We start from the raw sequence: 12117 nt of genomic DNA on the forward strand, positions 1-12117 counted from the left end.
GGTTCAATATTGGAGGTGGTAGATGACTATAATAGTAATAACTAGCATTTATACTTTACAAATATTATCTCATGTATTCTCATAACAACCCTGAGAAGTAGGTGCTATTATTATCCACATTTTACAGCTGAGGAAACTGAGGCAGACAGAGGTTAAGTTACTTATCCAGGGTCACACAGCTAGTAAGTGTCTGAAGTTAGATATGAACTCTACCTCATCCTGACTCCAGGGGCAATGTTCTATCCAGTAAAAGGCTTTTTTTAAAAAAATCATCTATACCAGTGGTTCTCACTTGCTTTTTCAAGTCAGGGTGAAGTAGGATGGGAGGAAAAGAATACAGATCTGAAAATAAAATGAAATTTAATTAAAAGAAATAAAATGAGTATTATAACACTACTTTAACAGTTGATCTCAGTGAGGAGTTGTCTGGTAACAGTTGTCTCATGAGGCAAGTCCTTTGTAAACCCGAAAGAGCAATGTGAGTTGTTCCTAGAAGACATTGCTTCCAGGAACTGAGGCTTTGTATATTTTTGATAGCTTATTCTTGTTCAAGAAGCTTTAATTGATGTCAATATTATGGAAACTGGATGAAGGGTATAATATAATAAAGGAGAAATAACTTGGGGTACAAAAGTACCAGATAATAAAGGAGAAATAACTTGAGGTGCAAAAATAAAAGATAATAAAGAAGAAAAAACTCATCGTAAAAAAAAAAAAAAGACTTACTTGTGGTTAGCCTGACTGAAAAAGTCTAGCTGATGACTACGATCTTTTCCTGTAAGAGCAAGAGACACAAGATTTAACCCTGTAGATGCCTAGCTTTTACAGAGTACTGTGAAGACCTTCAGTCCAGGACATAAATCCTTGAGAGGGTCCAAGGCCTGAATCTGAATTTTCAGACTCTGAAAAGATCTGTTAAAAAAAAAAAGAAGCCATTACAATGTGAGGTGTGAATTAACTGGGATGACCATTCATTTGGATATGGTTTCATTAAGTCACAGCAAAGGTCATGAGTGTATGCTTACTATGGACACAATCCTGACTCAGACTGTCCAACCCCTGATGACCAAATAAAACTGGATTGAGCTGGTTTCCCCACTTGAAGTTAGCTGAGTGAAGAAGATAGATGTGATGGCTGAGTCACAGGAGCACCAGGTTTCACAGTTCTTCATTTTAAAAGTTCAGGAAATGATTGGCTAAGTCTGCATTGCCCTGTTCCCCTGGTGGTCAGAGAGAAAGTTGGGAAATTAGAGGCCTTCAGTTGAACTCTGGTCCTGCCTGGTCTGGGGATAGGAGAGCTGGAATGAACAAAAGTGTCACTATAGTCAATGTTAGTGTAATGGGGAAGACAGAGTAGCTGGGCTGTGGCTTAGAAAGGTAACAGCTATGTAAGATAGACTTTAAGGGTGTACCAGAGGGGCTCTTCCATGCCTATCACTATCATTTAAAAGCTGAAAGGGTGGTCCCTCACCACTGGTGACCTTCAACTGTCCTGTGAATTATTATGCAGAGAGCATGCCTACTGTTGGCATAGGAAAGCTAGAAGAGTATGGTCTTCCACCAATGATGAAATTAAATTGTCATGTGTGTTATTGTGCAGAGATCTTCAGGAAGATAGCATAAGAAGTAAGAGCAAGGAAATATTTATGAACAGCCCAGAAACATCATTACTTATGTTCCTGACTGTTGAACCCTTTTGTGCGGGGTAGCTGCTTGTGAACCTACATACACAGTGGGAGTGTTTGGTTCTTCAAAGTGGATCTATGACTAATGTTCTGGTTCTATTTGGTGGGAACAAGAACCTCGCTTTTGAGGAGGCTGTATAACAATGATGTATGGCACAAGGTCAGCTTATAGCTGCACACTCGGTTGTGCTAGCTCCTTCTTTTGGGGGCAGGGGATGATGATGAGAGTATTGTGGAGGGGGCAGCTAGGTGGCACAGTGGATAAAGCATCAGCCCTGGATTCAGGAGGACCTGAGTTCAAATTCGGCCTCAGACACTTGACACTTATTACAGCGTGACCCTGGGCAAGTCACTTAACTCTCATTGCCCTGCAAAAAAAAAAAAAAAAAAGAAAAAAAGGGTTGATGAGATCAAGTGGGCCCAGGATAGAGATCCCTGTTGGACACTCATGGTTTACAGGTTTAGTCTGGAAGAAGATTCAGCAAAGGAGACTGGGATAGGTGTAATGAGGACCTGGAAAGGGTAGTTTCCTGAAAACCTAGAGAGAAGAAAGCATCAAGGAGAAGAGGGTGATGGGCAGTGTCAAAGGCTGCAGAGAGCTCAAGAAGTAAAGGACAGAGAAAAGGACATTGGATCTGTTGATTAAGAGATTATTAGTAACTTTGAGCAGCAGCTAAGTGGCTCAGTGGATAAAGCACTGGCCCTGGATTCAGGAGGACCTTAGTTCAAATCTGGCCTCATACACTTGACACTTAACTATCTGTGTGACCCTGGGCAAGTCACTTAACCCTCATTGGCTGGGGGGAAAAAAAAGAAGAGATTATTAGTAACTTTGGAAAGAGAAGTTTCTATTGGATCATGAGTTTGGAAGCCAGATTACAGAGTTAAAGAAGAGAGTGAGATGAAAAGAAATGGAGATAGCTATTATACAGGCTGGGCCAAAAGTTACAATGCTTTAAAAACTTTTTGAAAATATTTTTTCTTTATTTTACACCATTTATGAGATTTGATTTTTGACATGTAACGTAAATTCATTTCCTATATTTACTGTATATGATACAATGATATTGTAAATTTAAAACAAAAGTAAAAGGAGGTATTAAATATTGAAACCCTTTCATGACTTTTGACCTACCCTATAGATGGCCTTCTCAAGGAGTTTAGCCACAAAAGGAAGGAAAAATACAGGACAATAGTTAGCAGGAATGGATGGATCAAATGAGGGGTTTTTGAGGACGGGTGAGACACTGACACGTTTGTAGGTAGTTGGGAAGGATACAGGAACCAAGTAGCACAGTGGATAGAGTACTGGACCTGAAGTCAGAAAGACTTGAAATCAAATCCAGTCTCAGATATGTACTAGCTCTGTGGTGGTGGGCAAGTCATTTAACCTCTATTTGCCCCAGTTTCCCCATCTGAAAAGGTGGAGATGATAATAACAGTAGTTGCTTTCTAGAGTTGTTGTCAGGATCAGATAATATTCAGAATGTAAGACACTTTCTAAAGCTTGATATAAATGTTAGCTGGTATTATTTTTATTTTTAGTTTGATTTGGTTTTAATGATGTCTAGTACACTCAGCTTGTATGGCTAAGTGTTTAACTTTTTCATCACAATAAAGAACAATGTAGACACTATAACATCTTTGACTAAAGTTTACTCGGGATAGCAGTTAAGTGGCAAAGTGGCTAGAGCACTGGACTTGAAATCAGGAAGACTCATCTTCATGAGTCTCAGACACTTACTAGGTACGTCTCTGGCCAAGTCTCTTAACCCTGTTTATCTCAGTTTCCTCATCTGTAAAATGAGCTGGAGAAGAAAATGGCAAACCACTCTAAGTATCTTTGCCCAGAAAACTCCAAATGGTGTCACGAAAAGTCGAACATGACTGAAATAACCCGAACAACAATAAAATTACTTGGAATAATTGATTTAATTATCTTTCTATATTTTCCATGACAATCAAGGAGCAAATTCCATTTGAGTAGAACATATGAGCCATCCTATGTAATGGACATACTTGAGAAATTGCATGTAAAAAGAAAATATTTCTTATCATGAGGCAGCATGGTGCAGGGGAAAGAGTCCTGTATTTGGAGTCAGAGGACCTGGGATCGAGTTTCATGTCTATCAGTCTCTACTTGTGTGACCTTGGATAAGTCCTAACCTCTGTGGGCCTCAGTTTCCTCATCTGTAAAATGAGAGGGTTGGACTAGATGATTTCTCAGAACTCTTCTATCTTTAAATCTATAATCCAATGACCTCCACATTCAAAATCTGACTCAGACATGTGACAAATATTACACTTAACCTTAACCTTCATTTTAAAGGCCATTTTACCTTTAGCATTTATTTCTTAGTATAGTGGAATTAGCAGTGTCATAGGTCCAGCACTTAGCACAGTGCTTGGCACATAGTAGGCATTTTGTGGTTGTTTAGTAATTTTTCAATCGTGTCCAACTCTTTGTGACCCTATTTGGGGTTTTCTTGGCAAAGATACTGGAGTGATTTTCCATTTCTTTCTCCAGCTCATTTTACAGATGAGGAAACTGAACCAAAAAGGGTTAAGTGACTTGTCCAGGGTCTTCCTGACTCCCAGGCAGTACTCTCTCCACTGTGCCACCTAGGAGCCCCATAGTAGGCATTTAGTAAATGTTTATTGGATTGGATTGGGTTCTGAGCCCAGTTCATTGTTCATCTGCAGTGCTGGTTTGAGATAGATGTTCTGATGAACCAACTCAATGAATTATCTATCAAACCAGATGTTTTAACCTGGCCAATATGTGGACTTCATCCACCTGTTTTTCTGTATATGGATCATTAGTCCAATCTCTTCTGAGTGGCCACGGATTTCCAACAGAAAGATCATCTAGTGTTTCAGGACTTGCTGTAATCAACCCAATATTATCCACAAACAGAAGTTTCTGGAGGATGTCATCATTTATAGGGACTACCTCTTGTACTTGCACTTCATGGAAGCCACTCTCCATGACACCAATGAAGATATTTGATGAACATGTCTCTCTGACCTATGCCTGCTTAACGTAGTTAATTAGAGAAATGCTGGACGATAATAGCAATTTCCATCTCACCCAGGATAAAACCAAAGCTTTGAAAGCTAAAGCCATTTGCCTAGAATCAGTAACACAGAAAGTTTTAGCTATGGTTACATTCACCTTTAATATTCCTTTTAACTCTTTGTAAGACCAAAAAACCAAAGCACCACCAGGTTGGGGGTTTAACTGACACCAATGAGAAGAAACTGTCACGTCAGGCTGGTGAATCTAAGCAAATTTCCTGCTGCATTGGTTGGTCCTAATCAACTGGATTTTAATGCTAAAAGAGTTCTCAGAGTTCATTTAATCTAACCACCCTTCCTTACTTTACAGATGGGGAAACTGAACCCCCTGGAGGTGAAGTATCTGGCACTCAGCCCATCAGTGGCAAATCAGGGAACATGTCTCTTTTTCATTTCATTATGCTTCCTCTCACAGTACTCAAATGGGGTTCCAATCCACATCCCTGAAATTAAAAGTCTCAAGCCCTATTGTCAGAGGCAGCTAGATACTTCAAGCTTCTCGGAATTTCTCTCTCCCCAAGTACATTTATAATTCTGTCGCCAGTAAGATTCCGTTGGGATGCATTTGATCAGGTCTAATTGTTCTGACAGCTTTAGTGCTGTTTTCAGAGAGGAACTGAAATGGATGGATGAATGGAAAAGCATTTATTAAGCCCTTACTATGTTGCAGGTATTGTGCTAAGTACTGGGGATAAAAATTAAAAAAAAAACAAAAACAACACAGTGCCTTCCCTTGTGAACTTATATCCTAATAAGGAAAGATATCCCATAGAGAATGTAAGGAGTGGGAGAAATTACATGCTGAGGTAGGCAGATGGTGAGAGCATTTCAATGGTTGTCTGGATGAGACATGAAATTGAAGCATAGTCTGGTACCTAGGGTCAGTCAGTAGATAAAATGGACTGAGTAGATGAATTTGCATACACTCAGCCACTGGCCAATTGGGTTGGATCCTAAGGTGATAACTCCAAAGATGAGTGAGTGATCTTCCCCAAGGATTTAGAACATGGATACAGAAAGACCTTAGTATGGAGGGCCAGTTCTAAGGACTGATGTGGAGGGTGCTGGTTCAAGTACAGAGGAGAAAGTCTGAAGTGGCAAGCAGATGGGGAGATGGCCTGGGAGGGATGTAAAAGTGAAGTACTGAAATGCGAAGGTCCAAATGAGGTGGTTCCACCATCATTGATGATGAGAATGGTTAGCTAGAAATGCTGGGTAGTTAGTATGTTGCACTAATTTGTATGCTGAATTTTAACTTGGTGTTAACTTTAAATGTAAATATATGGGGGCAGCTAGGTGGTGCAGTGGATAAAGCATGGGTCGTGGATTCAGGAGGACCTGAGTTCAAATCTGGCCTCAGACACTTGACATTTACTAGCTGTGTGACCTTGGGAAAGTCACTTAACCTTCATTGCCCTGGAAGAAGGGAGAAGAATAGGAGAGAAGAAGAAAGAAGAAGGGAGCAGAGGAGGGAAAAAGAGGAGGGAGGGGGAGGGGGAGGAGGAGGAGGAGGAGGAGGTGAAGGAGAAGGAGAAGGAGCAGAAGAAGCAGAAGAAGAAGGCGCAGCTACTAGGTGGCACAGTGGATGAAGCACTGGCCCTGGATTCAGGAGGACCTGAATTCAAATCTGGCCTCAGACACTTGACACTTACTAGTTGTGTGACCCTGGGCAGGTCGCTTAACCCTCATTGCCCTGCAAAAATTAAAAAAATAAATAAATGTAAATGCCATAAAACTGATCTATCCAAATACCCTATGGCTTAAAAAGAATTAAACAAATAAAAGGAGGGAGAGACAAATGGTAGGGGTGGTGGTTGGTGGTGGTCCTTTGTTCTGGAAGAGGACCAATGATATCACAGTGATGTCCTGACTTGCTCATGAGTTGGACTTAAGTGAGACAGAGCTGAGCAAAGTCATCAGCCTCACTCTCCTCCAGAGTAATTTAAAAAGTAATATGGAATAATGGAAAAGAGTCCTGGACCTAGATCTTGATTCTAGAGGAAGCCTTTTCTGGTTCCCCCAGCTGCTAGTATATCCCCTCCCCCAATGATCTCAGGTTCATTTTGTATACATTCCCCATATACTCAAATGTTATATATATGCATATCATATCCCTGGAGAGGATTAAGCCCCCTGAAAGCAGAGATTTTTCACTTTTATTTTTCCATCCTCAGCGCTTGGTCCAGATCAAGAACTTAATAAATGCTGAGGCAGAGTCACACATATATTCAAAAAAGGTAAAAACCAAACCAAACCACAACTATCACCAGAGTCTTTTATTTTTCCCTTGAATTTAATTGAACTGAGCTGAGAGACTATAAATCTATTTTTTGTTTTTGTTTTTGAAGGGCAATGAGGGCTAAGTGACTTGCCCAGGGTCACACAACTAGTAAGTGTCAAGTGACACAAGGTCGGATTTGAACTCAGGTCCTCCTGAATCCAGGACTGGTGCTTTATCCACTATACCACCCAGATGCCTGAGGCTATAAATCTAAAGATGAAACAGGTGGAGATTAAGTCTCAACAAAATGGTCCCCTTATAAATATCCTGTAGAGCTGCTGTATACAGAGGTCATTTCTTTTGCTTGTTGTGGGTATTCAATTGCTTCATCAAGATTCCGAGTTCTGAGATTGACCCTTAGTTCTGATACATATAAACTGAATCGAAGATTTATGAAACTGGGTTCTTGGTCAGACCTAGATCCTCATTAATGTCTGTATTTATAGCCCCAGTGCCTTAGCACTGGGCCTGGAAAGCATAGCAGGTGCTCAATAAAAGCTTATTGACTGGCCGATTTTGCCTTTGTATTTCCAGTGCCTAAAACAGTAGCTGGCACACAGTAGACACTTGATAACTGCTTGTTCTATGAATGGAAGGACAAGATAAAGGTCAAATGGAGTGGGCTCACTCCACTATGCCACTTCAACTTGGTTTCTGGCTTCCAATCCAGAAACACGAGTTCAGAATCACCAGGGCTTCTGAGTCAGGAAATTAATTGTCATCCATCATGATAGAATGGCCAAGGAGATCCCAGGTATTAAATGATGACGCTTCTTCCACTATGGGAGCTTTCTCTCTCCTAGTAAGAAGAAAGACACAGAAAAGAATTAATCACAAACTGAGGGCAATATTCAATTTAATCCCATTCAGCCAACATGTATTAAGCACCTACTAGATAGGAAGTTCTTTGAGGGCAGAGACTATGTGCATCTCTCTCTCTCTCTTTTTCTTTCTCCCTTCTTTCTCCAGATAATTCCTAGACCTATGTATCCAGACTTAGTTTCTCTACTGAATTCAAGATCCACATTACAAATTTTCTTTCTTTCTTTCTTTCTTTTTTGCAGGGCAATGAGGGTTAAGTGACTTGCCCAGGGTCACACAGCTAGTAAGTGTCAAGTGTCTGAAGCCAGATTTGAACTCAGGTCATCCTGAATCCAGGGCCGGTGCTTTATCCACTGCACCACCTAGCTGCCCCTACAAATTTTCTATTGGACATTTCCCAGTGTTCCATTTAAGGCACCTTAAACTCAATATATCCACATGTCTAAAATATAACTCATTTACCATCACTCCTTTGCACCAAACACCTCCTAACATCATGATTTATACACAGTAGATGCTCGTTGTTTGTTTTCTCACATAAAGCCTAATTATCCCCCCAGCAGTAGACAATATATATAATCGACCTTTTTAGAACTATAGCCCATATAGCCTGTCAAATGATTGCAATGGACTAGAACTACATACATACACACACGTGTCTATACATATGCACATATAAAAATACATATGTAATATATATATGTATATGTATGTGTATCTTTTAAATGGTTTTTAATGTTTTTGTTTTTGCAGGGCAATCAGGGTTAAGTGACTTGCCCAGGGTCTCACAACTAGTTAAGTGTCAAGTGTCTGAGGCTGGATTTGAACTCAGGTCCTCCTGAATCCAAGGCCAAGTGCCACCTAGCTGCCCCTGTGTGTGTGTATCTTACCAAAAAAATAACTAGAGAGTCAGTGCATAGTTCAAAATTAGGGTGTATGAATGATTTAGATCAATGGTGTCAAAAAAATCTGGACAGCATACAAAAAAAAAAGGCAAAGACATCACCTTGGTGACAAAGGTCCATATAGTCAAAGCTATTTTTCCAGTAGTAATAGATGACTGTGAATTGGACTAGAAGGAAAGCTGAGATGATTTCAAACTGTGGTGCTGGAGAAGACTTTTGAGAATTCCTTGGACAGCAAGGGTTTGGATCAGATCAATTGGGTCAAGTACTTCAATAAATTAATTCAGACCATCGGAAGGTCAAAGGTTGAAGCTTAAATACTTTGGCCACATAATGAGAACAAAGGACTCATTGGCAAAGACTCTGATGTTGGGACAGGTAGAAGGCATAAAGAGAAGAGCATGGCAGAGGATGAGATGAATAGGTCGTATCATGGGAGAATGTGAAGTTGGACAGACTGGGAGATAGTGGAGGACAGAAGGGCCTGGTGTGCTATGTTCCATTGGGTCACAAAGAGTCAGATACTACTTAATGAACAGTAGTAAGTCCAACTTCAATAGAAACAATTACTCTTTGGGAGTTTTGCTGAAAGTAAGTTTAACAACTCTGGTCTGGATCAAAGCTTCTTAAATAGTGGGTTACCTATTTTATACCTGTATACCTGGTGTCATGTAAACATTTCTCAAGTGGAAAGGGGTTGGGAGTGGAAAAAGTCCTGGTCTATATTACTAGAGGGACATCTTTATATCATAGAGTTAGGACTAAAAGTGACTTTAGAAGTCATCCGGTCCAATCCCTTAATTTTATGGATGAAGAAGTTAAGCCAAGACAGGATAAATAACCAGCCCAGAGCCATACAAGGTCTGAGCCCACTCAACTAAGGACTGTTTGGGTAGGGGTAGGGGTTTGGGGTCCTTAGGAATTCCTCTTTAAAGAATTACACCCTCTTGCACACAAAAGCAGTGAGAATAAGATAGTAATTTATTTAGTGGCAGAGGAAGAGAAGGGAAGGGAAACCATGAAAGAAATCTAATCTAATACTTCTCCATGCCAGGCCCCCACCCCCACCCCAGTTGCTCCATTTACACTGACTTTCACCAAAGCCCTGGGAGAAGTAGGATGGGAGGGAGAGAGGAAGTGAGGGAGGAGATCTTTTTTATTTGAGCACAGCTATGTCCCTTAATGTCACATAGATAGAGAAAACCTATAGGGACACAGGAATTAACCGGTCCTCATGCATCACAAAATCCACCCTCCCACACACACACATACACACAATTAGATTTTCATTATCGCCTCCAAGTGATAAAATTCAAATCACTAGAGTTAGCAGTAAGGAGGGGAGGAGGAGAAGGAATGAAAGAAATGATCAGATCCATCTTCTCCCTGTCCCTATACATGCCTTTCAGAGTCTTACTTCAGTCATCTCAAGCTATTCTTCCCAGCCTGGAAATGCCTCTGTTCCTTTCTCTCTGCCTATTCAAATCCTACCTTTCATGTAAGCCAGGGGTCCATAACGTTTGTTGGGTCATAGACCCTTCTGGCAGTCTGTTGAGGATTCCTTTCCAGAATATGGCTTTTAAATGAATAAAACAAAACATAGAGGATTATGAAGGAAGCCAATTACATTGAAATATAGCATATCTTTATGTAAATAATATATCATAGACACGATATATAATTATACACATAATATATGTAACATATTTACACACACACGCATATATGTATGTACGTGCATGTGTGACTATACGAGAGAATATTTTGAGATCATCTACATACAAAGTCCAAGGACCTTGGTTTAAGAAGCCCCAGCTAAGCCTTTCCTTAAGGGCCACAGTCTCCAAGAAAACTTCTTTAACCATTCTAAATGACTTCAAATTGCTTCTTTACTTCAGGACTTAACATGGAATTAGCCAATGTGGTTTTGTTTGTTGTTCACTGTTCCAAGTAGGGCCACTCTGTGGCCCCAAGTTCTTGAGGGGAGGGACCTTTTATATTTCGCCAGCCCACAACAAAGCCTAATGATGTTGTGTTCAGAGCAAGTGCTCAGTAAATATATCCTAGTGATTTGTGAGGCTTGAATGAATTTCATCCATGGATATGCTACCTCTCTGTATTACTACCTGGGAAAAACTTTATTATAATGGAGACAAAATGGTTTAGTGGATAGGGCACTGGACTTGGAGATAGGAAACACTAAGTTCAAATTCTGTGATATTTGCTAGCTTTGTGATCAGGTCACCTCTCGTGGCTCCTTATCTATAAAATAGAAGGATTGGATTTAATGACTAATTAAACTCTTAATGGCCAATTTCATTTCTAAACCTATGATCTTAGGAACTCTACCTTTGCTTCTCCCTTCAATAATACACTCAAACATCTGATAGGCTTTTTTTGTTGTTGCTCAACACAGTCCTTAGTTGAGGTATTGTATATTGTACCCCCAAGAAAAAAAAAAAGGAAGTTGAAGAGGACTACAGAATTATATGTAGGGCTTATTCATACATGTCCCAACTTGCCCAAAGAGAAAACAGATAGATATCTGTTATGGGCCCAGAGCACCCCAGAAGTTTCTCTGGGGTACATCAAAGAACCTTCTCCTTCAGAAACTAATCCAAAGGACAGACACACCTAAAGAGATAAGTGGAACCAGATTGGACTGAGCTAGCTTCCGGACCTCCACCCTTCATTCTAGTCTCCCTCAACCCTGGGGAGATAAATTTGGGTGTGGCTGCTGCTTTTGTGTCCTGAAGAGAGAGATGGCTTGAGAGATCTGCAGCCACCCCTCACCCAATTCCCCCAGCCACCACCAGTGGAGGATGGTCCTCCCTCACTAAAGGAACTTTCCACAGTCAGATGGTCACCCCCATCAGTCCTCTATAAAAGTACCTGCCTGACTCCTGCTTGAGGAGATTGGTATTTCAGAGCCACACACTCTGCCATGCCTTTCTTCCCATGAGAAGTCCAAGGATTTCTTTCATGGTTTCCCTTCCCTTCCCTTCCCCTGCCACTAAATAAATTACTATCTTATTCTAACTGCTTTTGTGTGCAAGAGGGTGTTATTCTTTAAAGAAGAATTCCTAAGGACCCCAAACCCCTACTCAAACAGTCCTTAGTTGAGGTATTGTGTATTATACCCCCAAGAGAAAAAAAAAAAAAAGGAAGGAAGTTGAAGAGGACTACAGAATTATATGTAGGGCTTATTCATACATGTCCCAACTTGCCCAAAGAGAAAACAGATAGATATCTGTAGTTTAAAAGCTCACTCATTTAGATCAAAAAGTTAAGTTGAAAAGAAATAGAAACTAGTAGTACTTTACTAAAAGTTGAAAGTTAGTTGTAG

At 40.4% G+C, this 12117-nt stretch overlaps 2 protein-coding genes across 2 annotated transcripts in view; both read right to left on the minus strand.

Moving 5' to 3' along the window:
* Positions 1-485, minus strand: part of FBXO40 (F-box protein 40) — a 52827-nt gene extending 52342 nt beyond the window's left edge. The window contains exon 1 of the mRNA XM_043998611.1: positions 398-485. Coding sequence (XP_043854546.1) covers positions 398-445 — 48 coding nt within the window. The 5' untranslated portion in view covers positions 446-485. The remainder of the gene's footprint in view (positions 1-397) is intronic.
* A 7316-nt stretch (positions 486-7801) lies between these two features.
* The window catches only part of ILDR1 (immunoglobulin like domain containing receptor 1), a 55171-nt gene continuing 50855 nt past the window's right edge, over positions 7802-12117 (minus strand). Inside the window, 1 exon segment of the mRNA XM_043998260.1 lies at positions 7802-7843. Within this exon segment, the coding sequence (XP_043854195.1) occupies positions 7802-7843 (42 nt within the window).

Source organism: Dromiciops gliroides, chromosome 3 (assembly GCF_019393635.1).
Source record: "Dromiciops gliroides isolate mDroGli1 chromosome 3, mDroGli1.pri, whole genome shotgun sequence".
Lineage (NCBI taxonomy): Eukaryota > Metazoa > Chordata > Mammalia > Microbiotheria > Microbiotheriidae > Dromiciops > Dromiciops gliroides.